The sequence below is a fragment of the Xiphophorus maculatus genome, chromosome 12, assembly GCF_002775205.1.
Source record: "Xiphophorus maculatus strain JP 163 A chromosome 12, X_maculatus-5.0-male, whole genome shotgun sequence".
In the NCBI taxonomy this organism is placed as follows: Eukaryota; Metazoa; Chordata; class Actinopteri; order Cyprinodontiformes; family Poeciliidae; genus Xiphophorus; species Xiphophorus maculatus.
Genome location: NC_036454.1, coordinates 5,910,551 through 5,933,610, shown reverse-complemented (window position 1 = coordinate 5,933,610; position 23,060 = coordinate 5,910,551). Strand labels below are relative to the sequence as shown.

At 37.0% G+C, this 23,060-nt stretch overlaps 3 protein-coding genes across 4 annotated transcripts in view; 1 reads left to right on the top strand and 2 right to left on the bottom strand.

The window, feature by feature from the left end:
• Nucleotides 1-362: 362 nt before the first annotated feature.
• On the bottom strand, nt 363-15,933 carry LOC102222953 (outer dense fiber protein 2). Its single transcript, XM_014470548.2, has 17 exons — nt 15,680-15,933; nt 15,040-15,150; nt 13,687-13,817; nt 12,069-12,198; nt 11,199-11,330; nt 10,192-10,266; nt 10,047-10,118; nt 9,828-9,944; nt 8,230-8,424; nt 7,605-7,714; nt 6,082-6,217; nt 5,895-6,005; nt 4,359-4,622; nt 3,217-3,317; nt 1,949-2,111; nt 665-790; nt 363-593 (listed from the first exon to the last, which is right to left on the bottom strand). Exons 1-17 carry the CDS (start codon nt 15,785-15,787, stop codon nt 426-428), a joined length of 2,250 nt encoding a protein of 749 aa, XP_014326034.1. The 5' UTR covers nt 15,788-15,933; the 3' UTR covers nt 363-425.
• A 1,765-nt stretch (nt 15,934-17,698) lies between these two features.
• Nucleotides 17,699-22,970, bottom strand: LOC102237363 (protein SET). Its single transcript, XM_005803846.2, has 8 exons — nt 22,725-22,970; nt 21,744-21,801; nt 19,913-20,055; nt 19,722-19,825; nt 19,527-19,640; nt 19,266-19,436; nt 18,582-18,713; nt 17,699-18,500 (listed from the first exon to the last, which is right to left on the bottom strand). The coding sequence occupies exons 1-8, from the start codon at nt 22,795-22,797 to the stop codon at nt 18,477-18,479; spliced, it is 819 nt and encodes a 272-aa protein (XP_005803903.1). The 5' UTR covers nt 22,798-22,970; the 3' UTR covers nt 17,699-18,476.
• The window catches only part of LOC102223726 (serine/threonine-protein kinase N2), a 27,446-nt gene continuing 24,395 nt past the window's right edge, over nt 20,010-23,060 (top strand). Inside the window, exon 1 of one of the 2 annotated variants that reach the window (XM_023343702.1) lies at nt 20,010-20,086. The gene's annotated coding sequence lies outside the window, so the exon portion shown is untranslated. Of the gene's footprint in view, nt 20,087-22,982; nt 23,040-23,060 lie in introns of those variants that run through there. The other variant, XM_014470541.2, reaches the window with a different exon arrangement.

Here is a 23,060-nt window from a genome sequence, read left to right as displayed (position 1 = left end):
ATTGTGTGTTGATTTATTACACAAAATCCCAGTAAGAAACACTGAAGTCTGAATGAAACATTATGCACTGAAAAGGCATTTTAACTAAGAAAATAAAACATTAAAAGTATAAAACAAGTAAATAATCTGTAAAACCAATGCATTTAATTAAAATGTAGGTAAATAACTTGTAAACTGATTTTATTGACTGAAGAGTTTTCAGAATCTCTACATATTTTGTGAGTAGATTTGAAGTTAAACAGCAAAAGTTTCAGCTTACAAAAATTTGAAGGTACAAGTTTTCACTTCTAGACACATAATACAAAACATTTAATAAATAAAACAAGCATCAAGACTTCTTTAAGATAATTTTATTTCTGAGGACAATAAATAATTCACATTTTAAAAACATTTGATTTCACAATAAATGTAAATTCATTTGTGCTTTATTGCTCCGGGAACGGATCAGTGGTGCTCAGCAAGCAGTCTCCATAGACATTTTTATACGAGTTTCTCAGAAACTGAACGTAGTTCTGCAAACTGCGGTTTGTGGAATCCGACTGGTCCAGTCGCTCCCTCAAGTTCTGAAGTTGAGAATGGAAGCGGCGCTCCATCTGGAGACAGAAAACACATTTTAATCCCATCGAAGGCTGCAGTCAGACCTGAGGAGGGATGAATGACGTACGTCCTCCTTGCTTCGCTGCAGCTGACTCAGCTCCAATTTGGCCCGACTCAGCTGGTTCTGCAGCTCCAATGATGTGGACTGTGATGCTTTCTCTTTGGCCAGAAGTCGCTGTATGCTGTCGTCCACCTGCAAGTTTTATTCATGAGATAAACATGATCAGACTTTGGACTTTCCTTTTCTTTAAATCAGCTAAACTTTTATTGAAAATGGAGCTAATTATATCAATCAAACTACGCAAGAAATTCAAACAAGAGAAGAAAATAAATGCTTTAAACTGCTCCCGATAAACTCTGGAAGTCTTTATAACTGCTGTTTCTTGCACATCAAAATTGTTTGCAATTTTTTTAATTTCTTTTAAATATTCTGTAGTTTTTTTGTCTTTTTATCATTACTGTAAAGGGCTGTAAACGTTACACTGTGAAAAATTACCAGCAATAATTTGGGTTACTTAGCCTGTCATAAAGAAAAGAATTTAGCTAATTTTTCAGTCATATTTTCAATATGTTAATTTATAAATGACAGTTTCAAACTAAATATTTAATTAGCAAACGAGCTAAATATTTAGATTTCAAGTTGAATAATTAGTTAAATATTAGTTAACAGGCTAAATATTTAGTTTGAAGCTTGATATTTAGCTCTGAACTACATATTTAGGTCTGCGCTAACTATTTAGTTTGCCAGCTAAATATTTAGCTAACTAAATAAGCTAAATACTTAAAAAGATAAATATTTAGTTTGAAGCTAAATATTTAGCTAACTAAATAAGCTAAATACTTAAAAAGATAAATATTTAGTTTGAAGCTAAATATTTAGCTCTAAACTAGTTAGCTCTGAGCTAAACATTTAGTTTGGAGCTAAATATTTAGTTGGTAAACCTGACATTTACCATATAAATGTAATATTTATCTCTGTCATAAATGAATGACTTGGTGAAAGTATGACTGAAAAATGAACTACTACTTTGTTTCTCTTACACAGGCTAATTTTTTAATGTATAGCATTAAAAGCAGCACCAGATATTACTGCACAGTCTCTCATTCTTATTTAACCTTAACTTGCTGCTGTGATGTCTATTATAATCTATTACAAACACAGATTTTATGACTTGCATATTTATGAGCAGTCACATAATCAAATTTTATAGTTATATTTTAAGAAAGGCCAGCCATATTTGCTCTTGGTTGCATAAGTGTGATGTCACACGTTCACCCTAAGCTGAAGGTAAACTGAGAACTAAACCCAAGGCTGATTTTCACAAGGAGGAAAGGTCTTTCTGTTTCTGACCTGTCTTTGAGTGTTGCCCAGAGTTTCCTGCAGCTGCTGGGACACGACGGTGCACTCGTATGTTTTCTCCTCCAGCTGCTGCTGAAGGCTGCGGATGCCTCCTTCCTTCATGCTGACAGCCTGGGACATCGCTCTGTTTTCTGCATTCATATCCTCCAGCTTCCTACAATGAACAACAGCAAAGTGTTTCACGACAGAACAGGGAGGCATAATTCAGACTCAGCGCAGTTTTTGTTCCAGTTTCACTTCATTTAATCTAAAATATATGGATTTTACTGTGAAATCCTGAAATATATTATATAAATGAAAACGTGAACTCATCTGATTTGTTTAAAGGGAACCTATTATTATTATTGTTTTGTACTTCCATTTGGGTCTCTACTGCTTCTAAAAACAGCTTAAACGCTTAAAAAAACATCCAGCTGTTTTTTGGCAATAAATTAATATTTTTAGGTGTGAGGAAAATGAGCCATTTCAAAAGACTCCCAAATGTAACGTCACAAACACATTTAATACGGCTTCAAATCACTTTTTAACTTTGGTTATATACTCCTTTATATACATTAGAGATGCACCGATATGAAAATTTGGGCCAAAATTAATATCTGATATTTATGGCTGACAACTGTACCATATTTACAGATATTATGTATTAAATGTATTTTCCTACCATTTCAACAACTTTGGGGAAAAAAACAGAGGCAGCAACAAGATTGAAATAAATATTTGCTGTTAACATCGGCCCAGTTTTCCTTATTGATACCAATATGATAAAAAATGACAAATATCGGTCAATATCAATGTTAGTGCCAATATATTGTGCACTAATATGTATATATACTTTGTATTTATACTTATTATATACAGTATGTATATATTATTTATTTGTTTATTTATTAAGCTTCTTGAACAGGGACCTGAGTCCAAATTTCTAAAGCTAAAACAAATCCCCGAATCCTTGGAACAAATCAGCAGGCTCTGTTCCTCACCTAGTAACCCCAGTGAGGCCCAGCCCGTTACCTAGCAACCCCAGCGGAACTCTGTTCGTCGCCTAGCAACCAAAGCTGAGGCCCAGCTCGATTGGTCAGATGGTTTTACTGCTGTAAGCGCTGATTTTGAGCAAAAGAAAATGCAACAAACATGTTTTGTATAGGCCGTAGACTTATCTATCCTCACCTGTTCAAGGAAGCATGATAGGTCACCTTTAACCACCAAGATCGACTCAATAAATCTGTTTTTATTTAAGTGTTGAAGTTAAAGAAAAATACCTCTCTAGGTTGTTAATTTTCTCCTTCAGGACGTTGTTTTCCTCCTGCAGCAGCAGATTCCTCTGCTGAACCGTTTCCAGCTGAGCACCTTGGTGCTCGACCTGCAGACAGTCACAGAGAAACCGTTAGAAATTCCCCAAAACATTCATTTATTAACGTTTCCTATGTTTTGAGCTGCTAACAGTATTCACAGTCATTCTTTCATGAGTTACGATCAATATACAATATTAATATTGCTGTTATGCAACTGATATTGTTGTATAACAGCAATCTTATGTTCAGTGGGATGTGACTTAATGAGAAGCTTAAACACTTGGCTGATACGAGAACAAAACACTACTTTAACAAATCTTCCCAAAATTTAAATAACATTGTTTAATGTAAAAAATATAAGCCACATTTTATATCAATTGCACAGATCAATAAGTCATTGATAAGCTGGGAATAATAAATATTTATCACAGTGAAGCAACATCAACAAAATTGTGTTACCGTATATTATCTTCCTGTTTAAATTAAATGCTTAAACACAATATGCAAAAAGAATTACCAAATAAAATCTCCAAAAAATGTTCTCGCTAACTTTTCTGGCATTTAAAATAATTTTGGTGATTCTAACTAACCTAAAACCAGAACGATTTAGTCAGATTTAACTTCAGGTAGCAATAGAAAAATGTTCCTGTGTCGTTTTATTAGGTGAATGAAACTTTCTAGTTTCAACTATAAGTAATATTTTCCAAATTTAGGCTTTTAATCAGACATTAGATTAGATTAAATCTAATTAAAATCCCCAAACAAATTTGCAGGCAGTGTCCTTCACCTAGTAACCCCAGTGAGGCTCGCCTCGGCTCGGCCCGTTACTTTGCCAGCCCAGCTGAACTCCACCCGTCACCTAGCTACACTAAGCTTCTATAAACTTTGTTACCAAACTGCAGCTTGAATATCAAGCACTTTCAAGGACTTTATTCAGAAATCAAGCACTTTACAAACCTTAAAAACACCTAAACAAAATGCAAGCATTTTCAAGGATTTCCAGCAGCCTGCAGAAGGATGTGACAACGTTGAAAAAAGGTTCTGCTGAGTCTAAAAACTGATAAGAGTGACCTGGATGATGCGTTAGAACCTGCAGCCAGGCAGATCACCTTGTGTCTGACTTCAGACAGGACAGCATGATGCTCCAGGTTCCTCCTCTCGTAGGTGTTAGTGTCGTCCTGGGCTTCTCGGAGCTGCTGCTCAATCCGCTTCAGTTTCTCCGGCAGCGTCTCGAACTCCTGCAACCGGTTCAGCAGCTCCCGTTTCACTTGTTCCTTCTCGTTCTCCAGGCGCGCCCTCTGCTCCCGGGCCTCCCGCTGCGTCGTCTCCAGCTTCAGACAGTACTCCTCTGACTCCAGGCGAGCCTGATGAACCTGAGCCGCAACCCAACAATAACACAGATCATTTTCAGATCCTGTTTGGAGGATTTTCTGTGCCGATTTACCTTCGTGGAGTGACGTTTACCAAGGTTATTACAGTTAAATAAAACTAACAAAGTATCAAAAACTGAAATTGGGAAAACATTTTTGTTAACTGAAATAAAGACAAATGGTCCACGGCACCTAGCATAGCCTATCATGAACGCTACGGCTAGTTAGCATCCGTTACCGATGATAACGGATAAATAGTTTTTCTGTAATGGTAAGTCGTTGCTCTGCCATTAGTTTTACAAAAACTTTATTAGTGTCATTGGGATTTTCCCTCACATTTAGCAGTGAGCACATGAAGATGATTGACAGCGCTAAGACCCGCCTCCTGCCTCTGATTGGTTGTTTTGGATCAGAAGCAGTACGTTTCTTCAAATGGCAATAGTAGCTCAGGGAAGACATCAATCTTTTCACAGAATATTTGTCTCATAACAAACTGTCACAACATGATGCCACTGCACCTCTGTGCACCGCCATATTTATTAATGACACTTCAATGACTTACTTATTTATTTATTAGGCTTCTTGATCTGGGACATAAGTACAAACCACAAGCAAGCGATTGCGAAATTTTATGACAATAAAAAAAAAATCCTTTAAATCTTAACAAATAAATAAAAACACATTCTTTATAAAAGTTACATACTGCAACTTTAATGGGGAGAAACTATACAACTGGAACTAGATTATCAGTTTATAAAACTAAAGCTATGTACATGTAACATCCTTCATTTTTCTGTTTATGAATCTATTTACTAGCCTTTTGAACTGATGTGAAATGGGTTTTTTTCCCCCCACACAAGCAGTTTAGGGAAAATTATAGTACTTTATAACCCTACTGGCGGCACTTACACAAGTCCGCAAAATGGCGACAGCAAAAGTTGGGATAAAACATCAGAGTCAGTTGGTTGATCAAATATTATTAAATAAATTTTTGGAAAATGGCACTTTTTGTCGGTATTCATTACCCAATCGATTTGTACATAGTAACAATACAATACTTTGACTATTTTGTATTGAAAGTATGAAAAAACTAAAACTGCAACCATATAGCTAACAACATCTAAACTAAACAATATCTAATATTATCTAAAAACGAGCAAACACCCTCTGAAATACAATTAAAACTACGGTAACTGAATTAGACGAAAAGTCACAATGAAATTAAACTAAACTATAATGAAAAACCCAAAGCTATAAGCCTGATGTTTGCTTTACCTTCTGCTTGAATTTCTCCACCAGGTTCTCAGATTTTTTCATTGATGATTTCAGCTCACGAGCCTCAGATTGAAGTCCCTTTAATTTCTCGTCAGTCGACGCCAACTCTCTCTGATCGTAATGTAAAAGCAGATTAAACGACAGTCCATGTTTTTAACTTTTCCTTCTCTTTGTCGTGTGAAGCTACCCTGAGCGTTTGGTTCTCCAGCTTGGTGGAGGCGTTCTCCGCGTTGAGGTGCTGAAGCTGATTTCTGAGCTCCTCTCTCTCGGCCCGATTCTTCTCCTCCACTGCGCGAAGCCGAGAGTTCAGATCGATGAGCTTCCTGACACACAAACATATTCACGTTCAGCCATATTTTCACCAAAAAGTCAGCATTTAGCGCTTTTTTTCACCCAAAACGTCTCTTTTGACGTGCTTGTCTTAGAAAACGCATTTAAACACAAGATTTAATAAATCTAATTTTAGGCAGCATTTCTAGCTTAAATGCTGCAAATAAACTCCACCAGCGCCACAAAAAAGCTTTGAGAAAAAAGCCCAGAACTCATGCATGACCAAAGAGCTTGAGTTTCCATGTCTCATAAACAAAAAGCAAAAGAAAAACCACCAACCAACCACTCCCTTCAGAAAGCTGTATTCTCTGGGTTTCATTTGACTTTTTGCAAATTTACTTTTAAAACCATCTGTTAAAACTTTGTACATCATGAAGTACAAACAGTAAAAAGTTAAGTTAAATAAGATTAAGTTCAATAAGATTAAATTAAGTTAAATAAAGTAAGCTATATTACTCTAAGTTAAGCCAAGATTAGCTAAATAAGTTAAGATAAATAAGTTACCCTAAGTTGATTTAAATAAGATAAGTTAAATTAAATAAGTCAAGTTAAATAGGATAAGAAAAGTTCAATCAGATAAGTTAAATAATATAAGTTAAGGTACGATAGAGCTGACATGAACTGAAAGCCCAAATAGATAGAAAATATGAAACATGTTTGACAAACAAGATGGCCACCTTGGGCGTACTGAAATCATGCCGTACGTAAATCCAGGGAACACTTTGGGGAAAAATAAAATCGATTTATCGCCCAGCCCTATCATATAGTTAAAAAATAATAAACTATAACAAACAAAAAAAAACACAAGTTTGATCTGACAAAATCTGACAGAAGGGTTTTCTAGATGTTCCAACTCATAAATGAAATCATTTGTGTCTCCATCACTGTTCTGCAATTTCATCAAATTAATGTAGCTGGAATACCTATAGATCCTACTATAAAAACATAAATCAGTGGGATTCTGTCATGATCTGTGTTTTTCTGTGTATTTATTTCTGAGTTTCCTGTGTCCTTGCGTCTCTTCGTTGTCCTGTTCTCCCCTCGATTACTCCCAGGTGTGTCTCGTTCCCTGATTACCTCCTGTGTATTTAGTCTCACCTGTGTCTCTGTGTCTTTGTCGGTTCCTTGTCGTGTGTCTAAGCAGTCGTGTGTTGTCATTTGTCCTTCGTATGTCCTGTTGCTACCAGTGCTGAGCCTCTACCTTCCGCTCTGCTGTGCTGCCAGGATTTTGGACTGTTTTTGGATTTGTTTGCACCTTGTTCTCATTATTAAATCACCATAATCATCTCAACCTGGGTGTGCTGCGTCTGCCTCACCATTCACACCACCGCACTTCAAGACAGATTCTTTATAAATGAGTTTTGTTTTTCCTTTGCTCACTGTTTGACAATCGAGATTTCTTCCTCCCGCTGCCGTTTCTCAGCTGCTTCTATCGAGTGACGGTGACACCAGTCTTTGGACACGGACACAGCGAGAGACAGCTCCATCTCCTTCAAGACAAAACGCATCATGTTTAAATCCTATTTCCATTTCCTGACATGCAAGCTCTGCATCTTTGATCTCTTCATTTAAAGAAATGACGACCGAAGCAGCCACACCACACCACCGGACACTGGTTCAATCAAAATCTGCTTTTATTCACCAGGTTTCTGCACTAAAACAAGAACTCTGGTTCATTTTTGCTCCAATTGAGGAAATGTTAAATATAAATGTATAGGAAAGGAAATAAAAATTTTAGTTTTTCCTGACCATCTGTGTCCAGGATGTGTGCGGTCTGCATAGATGACTTCCTTTTTCTGATCGGTGGCACTTTTTTTATTATTTAAAAAGTGTAATTTCTATCACTAAACTGCACAGAAAAGAATTTAATTATATTCTTTAATTTATTGATATTATTTATTGATGCTCTCATGGAACCAACAATTGAGAAAATAGTAGAAATTGAGAAAACAAAAACCTAGAAGTACCTCCAGAATTCAGAGTCCCACTGAGCCCCGTCTCTGACCTTCTCCTGTAGTTTCTTTTCCAGCTGCCTCACTGCCTCCTCCGCTCGGTCGGCATGCAGCGTGATCACACTGAGCGACTCCCGCTCTTCTTTCCACTGCTTGTCATCCTGCGCCTTCTTCATCTTCAGGGTCTCCAGCTCGCCCTGGAGATCCCGGACCTGCTCCAGCAGACGCTCCTGACTTTGCTGCATCTTCTACCTCGCCAACAGATCGCATGGCAGAAGATAGAAAATTGTTAAAATAGTTCATTTTCTCTTTCATTAGGATCAGAATCAGCTTGAACATTGCAAGACAAGAACCTTTCCTCCTGTGTCTTTCCTCTAAAAAGAGGTTCCATATAATTTAAGAGGAGAAAGTTGGTGCTTATTATTTATAGGGGTGAAACAATTAATCAGATTAATCGTGATTGTGATTATTGAAATATTGATGATGATTGATGATTATTATTGAAATAATCATCAACTAATTTAGTAATTGATTAATTGTTAACTAGAGTATACAGACTCAAAAAATGCTATTTACTAAAAAAATAACTAATTCAGGGAAGTAATTAAACCAAGACTGTACAAAAAATATATAACATATATTTTGCATTTAAGATTTAAAAAACACCTTAATATATAAGGATATTTTAGTCAAAAGTCCTCAAGTATTATAATTTTATCCATCCTTCCATAACATGGAGAACTACATTTTTCATATGCTTAAATTAAAAATAGCATTACATTTTAACATTATTTTGTGTCAGATGCATAACATACCAACTTAAATAGAAAATTGTGGTTTTCTCACATTAATAAACATATTATAATAAAACAGTAACCTCTTAGGTTACTGAGTAGAAGACTAAAAGATGAAAAAAATTAAATAAGTGAAACCCTTAGTTCCCCATGAAGTTAGAGATGTTCATATATAAAATCAACCGTTCTTATTGGCACGATTATTTTCCGCCATGTTTCCATTCTTCTGCGTCATATCTTACGCTTTACTGACATATTATCCTCGTCTTAGTAGCACATCAATAATTATTGAATAAGATCCATTAACGTGAAACTTAAGGGGCTGATCAAGTTTTTATATTTCCAAACAGAAGCGCATAAAGTACTTTTTCATCCCACAACTGACTATGGACCGCTTTTCTGTCCGGTTCTTTTATGGCCCTGCCGCCATCTTTGTTTCTGTACCAACGGCTCCATTGATCAGCGGCGCCCTCTGCTGGACGGCGGCCAAACTACAATCTAATAAACCACTAATCCAGTGGTCCCCAACCCCCGGGCTGCGGACCGGTACCGGTCCGTGGACGAATTGGTATGGGGCCGCGCAAGAAATAATTAAATACTTCCGTTTTATGTGTTGAGTCAGGAGGATCTTTTATTTTGAAAATCCTTTAACCGGATTCTGTCGGTTCGTCTCGACGCGCACACCCCCTCCCACATCCCGCAAATTTCCGAAGTCTTGCGCGCACCCCCCCTCCCTCTCGACCGGTCCGCGGTACTAAAACGGTTGGGAACCACTGCACTAATCGACAATTAGTTGTAGATTAATTGTTTGTATCCCTACTCTGAAGCGTGTTGTTGTGAAATCTGCATTCCCAAACCTGGATCTGAGCGGCCAGGCGGACCTTTTCCGCCTCAGATTGCTCCAGCTGGTTCACCAGGTGGCTGCGGGTCGAGTCCAGGATCCTTGAAAGCTCTTCGGTCGTCTTCAAGTTGCCCTGCGTTGACAGTGGCAATGTTGTAAAAACCTGCGGCTTACCAGAGGCCTTTATGATGTTATCAGGAACTTCAGTTTCCCTGGTGGTGAAGCAGTTGCAAACCTTTTCAAAGTCCAGATGCTCAGAGAGCTTCGAAGCATGTTTCTCCTTGTTTGAGAGTTCAGCGGCAAGTCGCTGCGAAATAAGGAGTGAAACTTTTACTGGTGAAGGAGATAGACAATCAGAGGAAAAAGTGTTTGTCACTCACCAGGTTTTCTGTTTCGGTGTCAGCCAGCTTCTTCCTCAAGGTGTCTCTCTCCGTCGGCCACATCGCCAACTGTTTCTGTGGAAACCACAACACTTTCTGTAACACTTTCTAAGAAGATTTTTGTTTATATTTAAAAGCTACATGATGTGCATGTGAATACAGAGCTTTTACACAAGGGCTGAAATGATTAATCGGATTAATCAATAACTGATATAATCAGCAACTTAGACCAGCACTTTACTTTTAATAAGGCACATTTGTTGGAAAAAATAAGTACTGCTTACCCATATTTTAAAAGGGGAAAGTTAAAGAAAGGCGCTGTTGATTAAATGTATTTATTTTAAATGTAGCGTTTAAACGATTAATCAGATTAATCGTAATTAACCAATTATTGATATAATCGTCAACTAATTTAGTAGTCAATTAATAATTAACTGAAGTACACAGGCTTTAATAGAAACATTTATTGAAAGAAACAACATATTCATAGCAGTAATTAACCCAAAATTGTGCAAAAAATATCTATATTTTGCATTCTAGATAAAACATTTTTGTCTGTACATATGTTTTAGCCAAAACTCCTCAAGTGGTATAGTTTTAACTTTTTTTCTTATTTAAAAATGGGAATGAAATTTGCGTTTATTTGCATTTTATTAATGTATTTCTAGTATTGTATAAAAAGCCTTAAGTTGTTAAAGAGAAAATCTGCAAATGTGACACATTTTTATCCGATTAATCAATTAATCATCAGAATAATCAATAGGTTCATCGATTACTAAAACTTTATACATTCCTAAAGTCCACAGAAACCATCACAACCAGTACTTTCTACAACATGTTTTAACTAAGTATTGAAAACCCGTTTTTAAGCTAAACATTGTTAAATATACACTTTCAAATGTTTGAAAATGTCTCAATCTTTTTCTATTGTAAAAACTATTTGATGGGAGAAACAATAGTCAGAAATGAATTATTCTGCTTTTCTCAACCTCCCTCTGTTTTTGTACCTCGTAGACGCTCCAGTCTCTAAGGTGATCCCGAAGGCTGTGATTTGTTTGATCAAACATCTCTATTTTCTCCAGCAACAGCTTCTGCTGCCGCCCCAGAGCGGATGTGTGAAGCTTCGTCAGCCGCTTCTCCTGGAAAACAAAAGACCCGATGGGTTCATGCTGATCCGATCATTCAGAGCAGCGATTCCCTTGAACACACTCCAGGTACCGGTTTTCCAGATACCCCCTTTTCAGTCTGCTGTGCTATGTCATAAAAATAAATCAAAACAACAACAAATGTTCTTCACTGCTACGCTGCATGGTTGGTTACGTGTTTTCTTTCTATTCACATTTTTTTAATTTTCAAGAACCAATTTGGGGAAAATAATAGAAATTCCCTTCAAAAACAGGAAGGTTAATCTCCTTAGTCTTAAACTCCAACATGGCTGCCTTGCATGTGAAATGTAATGGTAGCTGCAAAGAAACAAAGCAAAACAAAAATGTATTATTTGGGCCAAATAATCTGTGGACCCAATATTTTCATCTGCTGCGTTTGGAACTAGTTTTATGTCAATGCTAGATCCAAGTTCTGGATCTAGCATTTATTTTGTACAATAAGATCAGCTGAATGAGAATTTTCAATAGATGTGGATAATAAAGAACAGGTACCCACTTAAAAACATAAACAACCAATTATTATTACTTTCAACGTTGGTTTTTTTTTGTTGTTGTTGTTTTTAACCAGTGGTACCATTCTATTGTAGCTTAAAAACATACAGAAGAACTTTTATAGTTAATAAACATTTTTATTTGGCTTTATAGGAGCTGCAGTGTAGGTGGGGCTCGGAGCTGCAGGTTGCAACCCTCTTAAGTTGGAGTAAAGCTTACCTTAGCAAGGCTGTCAATGGTTTCCTTCAAAGCTGTCAGCTGATTAACCACAGCTACACCATCGATTTCTGCCTCTACAAGCGTCCTGAGGAGCACATCTGCATTTCTTTGACGATCGCAAGACTCCGACCTTTGAATGAAATAAACAGAGTTCAGGTCATTACGATTACTTGTAGATGAATGGTTTATTAGATTAAAATTAGTTCCAATCGATTAACTAACAAGAACCGCCGCTTAGATCTTCTTTTAGCGTTGTAGTTTGGACTGAAGGACTTCTACCCATCAAGGGTAAACGCCTTTAAACACCAGCTGATTGGATGGGATTTCTTATTGTTTCTATATGTGGTCATATAGACACATATGTGGTTAATAGACATTTTAGGAAAAATAATTTGAACTATCTGCCTCTGTCATGCCTCATTGTGAGGGTTTACCTGTACATTCACTTATTTTTCTCACTTTCTTCTCCTACTACTCTCCAATTTTCATTTCCAGTTGTTATTTCAACTGTTAAATTTATATTTTCTTCCAGTTTCATAGAAGCTACACCTGGTCTGGCATTCTGTTTGGTTGTGGTTCCTTCCTGGAGGATGGAATCGGCTGCAAACAACTAAATTTTTTCACTCTCCTGCTATTAACTTTGGACTTTTCATGAACACAGAAACTACTGCTCAATCAATTTCTTTTTGTGTCTCTACTCTGTCTTCTCAAACCCCCAGTCGGTCGAGGCAGATGGCCCGGTTCTGGTTCTGCTGGAGGTTTCTTCCTGTTAAAAATTAAGTTTTTTATCCTCCACTGTAATGCAGAGGTGTACAAAGTGCGGTCCGGGGACCATTTGTGGCCTTTGGATTAATTTTGTGTAGCCCCAAACTGCAGTTCAAGAATGGTACTGCTTTCACCCCAGGACACTTTCTGTAATGTTTTAGGATGAGATATTCTGTGGCAAGTTTATATCTTCTTAAGTATAAAATATTAATAACACCACAAAGAATTTATTTTTAGCTTTTTTTTGGAGTTGTGCCGTAAACATCCAGCGACCTTTTACTCAAAAACAGATTTGGACAATTGCATCCATTATATTTGGGTAAATAAAGCAAAGGCTTTAGAAGAATAATATTATTTTTGTTGCAGGGAATAAACTAAAAACATTTCATAGACCTAAGGAATAGAAAATTCGCCCAAAAAAGTTAAATAACTGTAAACACTAAGGCAAATGTAAAATATTACATGCTTAATTTACGGTTGTGGAAGTAAAAGAGAAAAAATGTATTTAAAAAATTATGCATTTTTAATTGGGGGTTAAATAAGTACAATTTCGGCACCTGAAGAGTTTCAATTTGGGGATTTTGGCTCTCGGTGCAAAAAGATTGGACACCACTGCTGTAATGTCAAGTCAATGACTCAATGCAATCTGCTGGGTTTCCTTAGACAGAAAACTTTTTAAAATAATATGAATAATAAAAACTAAACTAAATGCCCAGTTTGACTACTAATATGAACTGGAATGTATGATTGTACTGAAGTGACATTTTATAGATGACAGGTTGTGAATTGGTGCTATATAGATAAACTGAATTGAATTGAATCTATAATCTTTGCTATTCATTGAGGTTCTTACGTCTTTGAAGCGCCATGTTCCTTCATCAGGACCCTGAGGTCTTCAGAAACTGCATGCTGCTCTTCCTCCTGTTGCCCTGCATCTTGCCGATTCCTGATCCCACTGTCTGACTGAATCTGTGATCTGCTGGTCTGATCAAACGACACAAACAGAAAACAAAAAGAACTGAAACACACAGATGTCCTTGACTCTGTTGTTAAAGCAGATCTGAAGTCAGATGTCTGAGGTTAAATGTCGACATTTAAAATACAAAATCACCAGAATCAAACTGAATCAGTTTTTGATGCATGCTTTGTTCTTTGTAAGTTAATCAGTCTCTAAGAATATATAATTAGCGATCAGTGAAGTTTTGTTTCGTTTTGTATAAATAAAGCGATACAGAGGCGTATTTCTTTTAGCCACAAGATTTAACCAGCACTCAAGGTATCTTCACACCTCTCACAGTTCACTGTTAAACTGCGACAAAGAATGCATCTTGCGGTCACCAAGTCTCCATAGATAAAAAATATTAGAGAGTATCTATGATATATAGTTGTTTCGGAGGAATGACAGGAAAAAGTCCTTTCTGTCCAACCATCAGAAACATAACCAGGGCTGGGTGATAAATTAAGTTCATCAATTAAATCTTCAAAAACAGAAAATTAAATTCATTTTTAAAAAATCTGTTGGGTTTTTTTCAGCTGTGCACTCCTTGGGTTCAGAGTGACGTTAGCCCAACCAAGAAATAACCATCTTTTATAACAAGCATGTTTTACAGCTTTAATTTATTTCAATTTTGAAATTAGAAGTAATTATTGAAAGAAAAGCCATTTTTTAATTATATTTTTTTGTTATTTGTGTTTTTTCTTTTTAGTTTTTCCATTTAATCAAAATTGGAAATCAAATTTTGGATCATTTTAAACCATATCTCCCAGCAATAACTGTTTTGCTAACATGTGAAATTAGCAAAACTCTGCTGGACCAATTCTGTTCGTCAGATGATACTAAGTTTTTCTGCAACAGACACTCCAGCTGTGTCTGGAGTGAAAGAAATATGCTGAATGTGGCTAAGCATCTTCAGTCCACTGCAAGGGATGATGAAGGATCTGTGATACTGTGGGTCTACTTGTCAGCCATAGCCCGTGGAAATCTGGTCAGAGGTTTTTGCACATCTTTACCCGGTGAGGCAAATAAATGTACCCAGCTTATACAGTACAAAATAGAAGACCGTTTATAACAATTTTGGGTTTACAATTGACTCCTTTTTAAACCATTTTAAGAGCTGGAAAAGACTAAGGATATTTTTCTTTTCTCTAGGTATAATTTTAGCTGCTAGACTGTAACAATAGCATAAAATGAACACCATGAAGAAACCTGAGACTGGTTGGAGCCAATAATCCTCTTGCACGAGAGTATTCCTGGAGGAATCCAGGGCGTCCGGATCTTTGGCCTGCTTCCATCTCGTTTCACTGAAGCATCAGTTCCCTAAATCCAAAAGGAAAAAGTGCTAAAGTTAAATTCAAATTTAAAATACTTTACTAATCCAAAAGGGAAATTAAATGTTGTTCTAACTCATAGTAATTCAACATTCTTCAGAGACTTATTGTAGCTGGTGAAGACTGTTTGCAGGAAAAGTGTCCTGTAGCGGTCTGTATTACAGCAAATTTGAAGAAGCCTCTGACTGAAGACAAAGTTTTTCTATTAAGGTCTGATTAATAGTCAGGGTTGTGCATAATTTTCTTGATTTTATGTAAATTTATTCCTTACACTATTGAATTATCATAGTTTTTCCCCTTTTTTTCTCACAAAACTTAATTCTGTCATGCCTTCAAATAATAACTGAATTTTTCTAACATGTTTCAACTGACTGGAAGTAAAATCCTGATTCTTTCAAACAGAAGAGAATTGAAACAACAGGTAAAAAATTGATTTTTAGAATATTCTGTCTTCTCTAAATCAATTTATAAATAGAACTTTAAAACCTTTTACGTTCCCTTTTCAGAAAAGAACTAACCGGTGGTGTTCTGGTGGGACTCCTCCTCATATGAACATGGATAGGTATGCTATCCGCTACGTGAACGTGAATCGGTGGCGGAGCTGGTGGTGAACCTCTAGTTTTCATCCTTCAGAAGTTTTACCGCGACATTTAGGCCAAGAATAAGTTCAACAAAACCAAAAACCTCCAGACAAAAACACTGTAAATGGTTTAAGCAATTTAGATCGCGTCAGCTTCCTGTCTCCAGGAAAGATCTCAACTTCTGTCTGTGGAGCGGAATGGTTGCTACAAATAACGAACGAGTGCTCCGATTGGCTGATTTTGAAGATCCCATTTCGTGATTGGTGAAGAAGTGTTTCAAGTAAGCGTTGCCCGGGGTAACTACTAGAAGAAAAATGCATTCACGCTGTGTTCTTGAACCTATGAAGAAATTGAAAACTTTTTAGTGAGCAAAAAAAGAGAATAAAATAGTTTAACACTTAAAAATAAAAATAATAAAAATAAAAGGAAATCAAACAGATGTTAACAGTTAGTTATTTCAGACTTTTCTTTCGTTCTTAATTGAAAGAAAGAAAATGTTTTAATAAAAATTGGTTCTTAAACGTATCACAACAGAACTGTTAAAATGACTTGTCGAAAATGTAGTCTAACCTACAAAAAGGTTGGCTAAACATTTCACAAATAATCATAGTAAATTGTCTAAGTAAAAAAAATTGTTGTAACGTTTGGATCCCAAGGAAACGACTGCATTTCCCTTTTATTTAACGTGACTTCCGTCTGTTAGTTAAATATGAACAGGAAGCTAAAGCTAACTAGCTTAACATGCTAACCAGCGTAGCATTTGCTTTACAAGCTAATTTATCAGCTAATGCTCAGTCCTTTAAAAGTTATCAAGTCTTAATATTGTGTTTATCAGTGATTGGTGCTTTCATACAACATACTGAATGATAAATATGATTTTCAACATATGACATGTCTCATTTTCAAACCATTACATCGGACAGAAACGCTGCTAGCGTCAAAAGCTAAATAGCTTTATTGTTAGCTCTTTGGTCATACTGGGAAACAGCCATGAGGTCAACGAGCCGACTGCTGCTCGGAGTGCAGTGGGACAACTTTTTCCACTTTATCGTCTTTGCGCTCCTGTTTTTCCACCCCTCACACTCGTGTGCTGCCGACCCACCGGAGCACGGAACTAGCACCGACACTCTAATATTATGTAGGGCATGTGGACACGAAGTGGCGTTCGGCACGGACATCCACTTCGTCCCCAGCCGCATGGCACTATCCAGCCGCAACGACACGTCAGTGGGTGGTCGAAGGATCCACATCCAGCTCTTCGAGAATCCCCAGGGACTCCAGTTCGAGGTGATAGTGTTTAAAAAAGCGGACGTTATTAAGCATTGGCCGGCCGACAGCCACTTCTCCTGGTACCCCGGGTTCTCTTGGACCGTAGCTACCTGTCCTAGGTGTAAAAATCATTTAGGTAGGTATATTGACTTAAAAATTTAAACTATTAAGTGCGTTAAAAATATGCAAACATGGGAATGTAGTTTCCAAGCAAGACTCTCCTTTGAGGTTGCACAAGAACCAAATTTGCAATGCATTTAGAAAATCGTTCACTTTCCAAAGTGCAAAACCTCAAACATCAACGTCAGAGTAGATCTAATTTTCTACACTTGTAGAAATAGTCCATGGTTGCATATGAAAATCAGGCCTTAATTTGTCAGTTTTCTAATCAAGTTTATAACTACATTGTGCATTTCCTTTTTCACTTCAGGTTGGGGCTTCCAGCCAAACAGTTGGCCTGAGACCGTCACAAACAACAAGTTTCAAGATTCTGACAACACCTTTTTGGCTTTAATCGCTCACAGAATATTGAGAGAAGACTTTGCATCAAGTCTGCTAATGACTCCCAAATCCTTTACAAGCTGATGAACTTGACTCGAGGTTTTTCCATTTTTGGTGCTTTCAAGTATATTTTCAAAAATAAAATTGCACCCCTGCTTTTCGCTTGAAGACTCCCACACGTGCATACACAGTTTAGTTTTATTATTGTAACAAAGCAAGCTTTACACCTTTAATTTGAAACAATTCGAGTGTAAATACTTCTGTCGAAACCAATGAAGCAGCAGAAGGGGCCAAAATTTACAAGTTTTTTTTTTTTTTTTTCAGTTTTATTCTTTATTAAAAATGTCATTTCAAATCTTGTGGATATCTGTAAAACAATACAATGAAAAACAAAAGTCCCATAGAAATGGTGTCAAAATAACCACTCTCCCCAATAACCAATACACTCCTGCCCCTCCCCAGCTTACCCCCACCCCCCAACCCCAAACATTACAAGTCAAAGGAATGAGCTGGTACTCGATAACCACACGGGAGAAAAAATAAAAATGCTTTAAAGGGTACTATGCCCCCTCTTAGAAAAAAAAAATATTGAAAGGTCTGCTAGCACTAGGTCACTACACCATGGCTTCAGCTGATTAACCACACAACCTTGAATAGGAGGAACTCTGTGTGTCTTCATTCTACTGAGTATACTGTGCTGACTATTTTTTTTATTATTATTATTTTTGAGATGTCGTCAGGGATGGTACTCACAATTTAGGGCAAAGTGCCATTGGCCTTGGATGAGTCAAAGGAGAACATATGGCATCAGCAGGTGAGGAGGCTTCAGAATGGAAAGTGAAGCACATACTGATAAAAGTAAATTAAAAAAGCCAAAAAAAATAAAAAACAAACAAGTTTTGCTCCCAAACATGAGTGGAAAAATTAACAGGGAAGGTCGAGGGTCTTGCAGGTGATAGAGTTCTTAGTCGTCTTCTCCCTCATCCTCCTGAAACAATGAAGCATCACACAAGATGAATGTTAAGAAATTAAAACTTTGCTAAAAGTTTCCAAAATGTTAGCACTTTACCTCTCCTTCTTCTCCTTCATCCTCTTCATCATCCTCTCCATCTTCATCCCCCTCCTCATCAATGTCCTCCAGACCCTCCTCGTCCTCTTCATCCTCCTCACCTTCACCCTCTTCATCATCCATGTCTGGAACCTAAAAATAAACATATTTTTGTTTAGCCAGCAGCTTGACTTAAGACTTTAAGACCATTATGAATGGAATTTAAACGTACAAAAAAGAAAATTGCAACTAAATCGTATGGGCTGCAACTGAAGTAATTGACATTATCCAATCAACTGCCAATAAATTTACCTTTACTCATTATGGAAGTACAAAAAAAAAAAAAACTAGCAAGCTTGCTTATTAGTGGCTACTTAGCGGTAGCTACGACTTGAGTGAGAATGCAGTGATCTCTGCGCACAACTCAAAGCTTTGTAAAGTCCTGCAAGAAAAAACTACATAGCATGATATTAAATAATCCTTACAAAATATAAGACCCGTAATTAACATATTTAAGGCTAATTTGTTTTTTTTCCAATTAATTTAAGGCCTTAATTTTAAAATTAATTTCAGAATGTGTAGCCACCATGTTCTTATTTTGTCAAACTAAAACAGAAACTTCCACACCAAAAATATGAACTGCACTACCATCCAACACTGACTCATTTATGCTAGTTTCTATCATTAGGTTTGAGGTAAACATACCAGGTAGTACTGCAGGGGGTTTGGCCAGATGTCGTCCTTGATAACCTCCCCAAGCTCGTCAGCACCGGCATCAGCATGGTCGGTGAACCAAGTGAAGAAACTCTCAGGTTCTTCATGTTGCCTCTTCCTGCCGGCCTTGTTCTGTGTCTGACTGGACCGCTTGGTGAGATCCTGCACACAGAGGAGGAGTCAAACATTTTACAAGTCTACTTCACATAAAACTTCAGGTTTGGCTGAAAATGCTACACAAAGCACACTTACCTTTCCTGATTTCCATTTGATTTCTGTTGACTTTGAAGATGGGTCTCCACTCTCATTCAGATGGAACTCTTTGGATAGTACTTTGTTTTCAAAGTACGGATTTTCATCAAAATACTGAAACAAGAATAGAGTCCAGTATGAGCATAACACACATTAAGCTTCAAAATTACACAGACAAAACATCCCATCACTTACAAAATCTATTCTGTAGCCCGACTTGATGTCTTCAAACTCTGTCACCTCCACTCGGCTCAGGTAGTGAAGCGCTTCTTCATCCTCCTCTCCCAGTAGAGCAGATACTGTTGAGATAAACGTCAATTTTTAACCCAGGAAGCTGAAATTATGAACACATTGGAGTGGGGGATTTTTTTCCCTGGATAACTCACCTTGTGGATGGTTGACAAACGTGGTGACCCAGAAGTTGGGAATTTTGGCGATCAGCTCTGACCTCTTCTGAAAGAATGGCTGACGGAGTTTGTTGTATTTCTGTTCTACTTTCAGGATCTCCTCACTGGCCTGCTCATTCAACCTGGGGAAATAAAAAAATAGATACAAATCTGGTAAGACGTTCTCCCTCTTAACTAGTCATTAAATTGATATTTGTCAACATAAACAGCAAGAATTGCACCACTGGAAGCTGAAACGCTCCAATAATGTATTCCTGCTACAGGTAGCTATTTATTTTAGCTTGTATACAAAACAAAACAATAAATATTTTCTAAAAAGTTACTAAAAAGCAGTTAATCATCTTAAAGAAGGAAGGAGAGTAATTTTTAAAAATTTATATCATAAATTATTTTATTTGGGCAAAGGGGTAAAACATTAAATACTATCATAATTAACACTTATGATGAATCATTTAAACTCAACACTGAATTTTACAGGGATTTAAATTAATTGATCTTTGGTGTAAGTCACCTGAAAACACAAACTAAAAAAAAAAAAAGAAAAAAAAAAAAGAGGATTTGTTAGATAATAAGCCCAAAATTCTGCTGTAAGATTGTTTTTTTCCTGAATAAAATTCCAAATGTCTGCTTACAATTCCACTTCTGTATCCTAGTTTACATTCGTAGATATTCCAGACATATCAGTAGTATTTATATGCACCTCAACAGCTTATAGCTATAAACCATTTCCCCAGAAAATAACTCTCTCTTTCCACAACAAACTTCTCAGTTTAAGTCAACTATTTATGGTTAAAAGGACAATTTAAAATGTATAAAATAAAACAATTCCATCTTGTATGTTTATGGTATAAATAAAAAATACTAGATTAAAAGTTTATCAAGTGCATGAATATTAATAACTCAGACTATGCTTGAAAGGTATAGGAAAAGTTTATTTCATATTAAATCTTACACAAAATGCAATGACTGAGAAGAAATTGTACAGAAAAAAATGCACTACTCGCACTTTTGCCTTTAGATGATCAATTTGAGCATTGGATATACCATTAGTGTAAAATTAGGTATGATGCCAATTAGATCCACTAGGCAGATGAGGGATAAAACATACTTATAAACCTGTGATAATGTGTATTGATGCTGCTGTTGCTCAAACAAGACTGAAATGGAGACTAAATATGTTTTGGAACAACCACTGCGAGAGCTAAATACTGCAGAGATCCTTTGCTCCAATATGAAAATTAGTTTCACCAATTTAATTTGAGCATATATTTAATTTGTTTTCATATTGCAATGTTTCAAATACAGATAAATACTGAAAGATCTTTTTACTGTACTGTCCTAGATGAATTTAATTCCTGTTTCACGACAGAAAAAAATACTGAATTAGTACTTATGTAATACATGTATTCATTATTTTTAAATGTATATTTTGGGAATCTTAAATCAATTCAATGTTGTGCAATTGATTTCTACTCTTAATGTTGATATTATGCATTTCCATTCCTTAATATAGTGTCACTAAAAAGCTTCAAACCCAAAATAGAAATAACTTAGAATTTTGGTCACATGAAGTCTATTTCAGTAAATCATAAGCAGAAAACATTCGTCAGCCTGAATATATTTTTTTATTGCACAACTAAGCTCAGGCTTAAGATTTTATAGGTTTATCAGCTTCTTTGAACCACGTGTAGTTCACACTTTGACCACTAGATAGGCATCAAATCTCTTCACATTTATAAAAAATACTAAACTATTCACAACAAAACTGGTGTGAAGAGTATAAGCAGTTGTATCAACAATAGACTCCTACCTGTCAATTTCATTTTGAACTTCATCAATGTGTTCAATAGCTTCTTGCTGCTCTTTCTCTGTGGAAAAAAAAAGTCAGTCAATTTCAAAATGGAACTAGACGCCATCCAGTTTATATAATCAAGGCTACAGCTTATTTCTTAATAGTCAAAGTACAAGTAGTAGAAGTAAGGAGTGAGCCGGGGTATTTAACATGTAACAGTATGGAGTCGACGCGGGACTCTGACAGTGTAAGCGGCCAATGGCTGCAGCGCTCCTCGTTCAGGCTTCTCGCCGTTTCCTGCCGGCTGCTGCCTTCAGGGCCGCGTGGTTTAAATGTGGGACAGCAGACTGTTCACACAGCCGCGGTAGCGTGAGCGACCGAGCTAGGATGTATGCCAGAATATTCACCACACTCATACCCAATAAAAAAATAAAAAATATAAAAAACCCCACTATTCACACGACTGAGTCCTACAAACAGCAGCCATTATGCAGTAACTGGGAGGTTTTAACTAGCGGTGATTTAAATGCGTTAACAAAACAATGTCGTCTGCTAGCGTTAGGTAAGACTACAACAACAACACGAGCGGGCTAGATGCTAATGCAAACCAATCGTAGAAATAAAATCTCACATTAAAGTGAGCACACTTTCTTACGGTTTCAAGCATATTCCGCGATTAATACCGAGAAGTGATTGTTTCAAATGGGCCGCTTGCTATCCGTCGATATAGCTGCTATATACTCCGGCTAACATGGCCTCTGTGCCAGCAGCAAACAACGGAGGAGTACGGGTATGCTAAAGCACGCTAGCCCCTGAAAATACGCAGCTGCCGTTTCTATAAGCAGCAAAGGCAGAAGCACAGCAACATTTTCATTAAGCAGAAGCACAGCAACATTTTCATCAAATCCAGACTAATTAAATAGTATCTTGTGTTCATGCAAACAATATTTGAGAAGAAAGTGAAAATGGCGCTGAACAGGAGGCCGCCATTCCCCTTACCGGAGGTCTCGTCCGCTCCGTCATGGTTCGAGTTCAGCTCCTTTTTACTCACTTTCGTCGCCGTGGCAGACATTTTCTTTCTTTTCGCACGTCGAGAGTGACTTAAAGACGCTTGAGGAGAAAAAACGGATGGCGGATCTGTATCTCCTAGAACAGGAGAGAGTTAATTCGCTGTGGAGTTCAGCGTGGAGAAGCCAACAACGTGCTGCTGCTTTCCACACAATGTAGCTGCCGAAGAGCGAGGAAGTCACAGGCAGCCTTTCATTACGAACGCGCCGCGCCGAATGGAGCGGAGGAGCAGCTCCGCCTCTCAAAGTAGGTCTCACTACTCCGCTC

Bases quoted from the DNA above. Each gene is read 5' to 3' on its own strand.
- LOC102237363 (XM_005803846.2), bottom strand. From the start codon at position 22,797: ATGTCTGCCACGGCGACGAAAGTGAGTAAAAAGGAGCTGAACTCGAAC. The intron at 21,802-22,724 runs GTAAGGGGAATG...TTTTTTCCACAG, and splicing joins CGGAGCGGACGAGACCTCCG to AGAAAGAGCAGCAAGAAGCT. The intron at 18,714-19,265 runs GTATGTTTACCT...GTTTATTTTTAG, and splicing joins ACCCCCTGCAGTACTACCTG to GTTCCAGACATGGATGATGA.
- LOC102222953 (XM_014470548.2), bottom strand. From the start codon at position 15,787: ATGAAAACTAGAGGTTCACCACCAGCTCCGCCACCGATTCACGTTCAC. The intron at 6,218-7,604 runs GTGAGCAAAGGA...TTTGTGTGTCAG, and splicing joins GAAATCTCGATTGTCAAACA to GAAGCTCATCGATCTGAACT. The intron at 3,318-4,358 runs GTGATCTGCCTG...GACTGTCTGCAG, and splicing joins TGTCTGAAGTCAGACACAAG to GTCGAGCACCAAGGTGCTCA.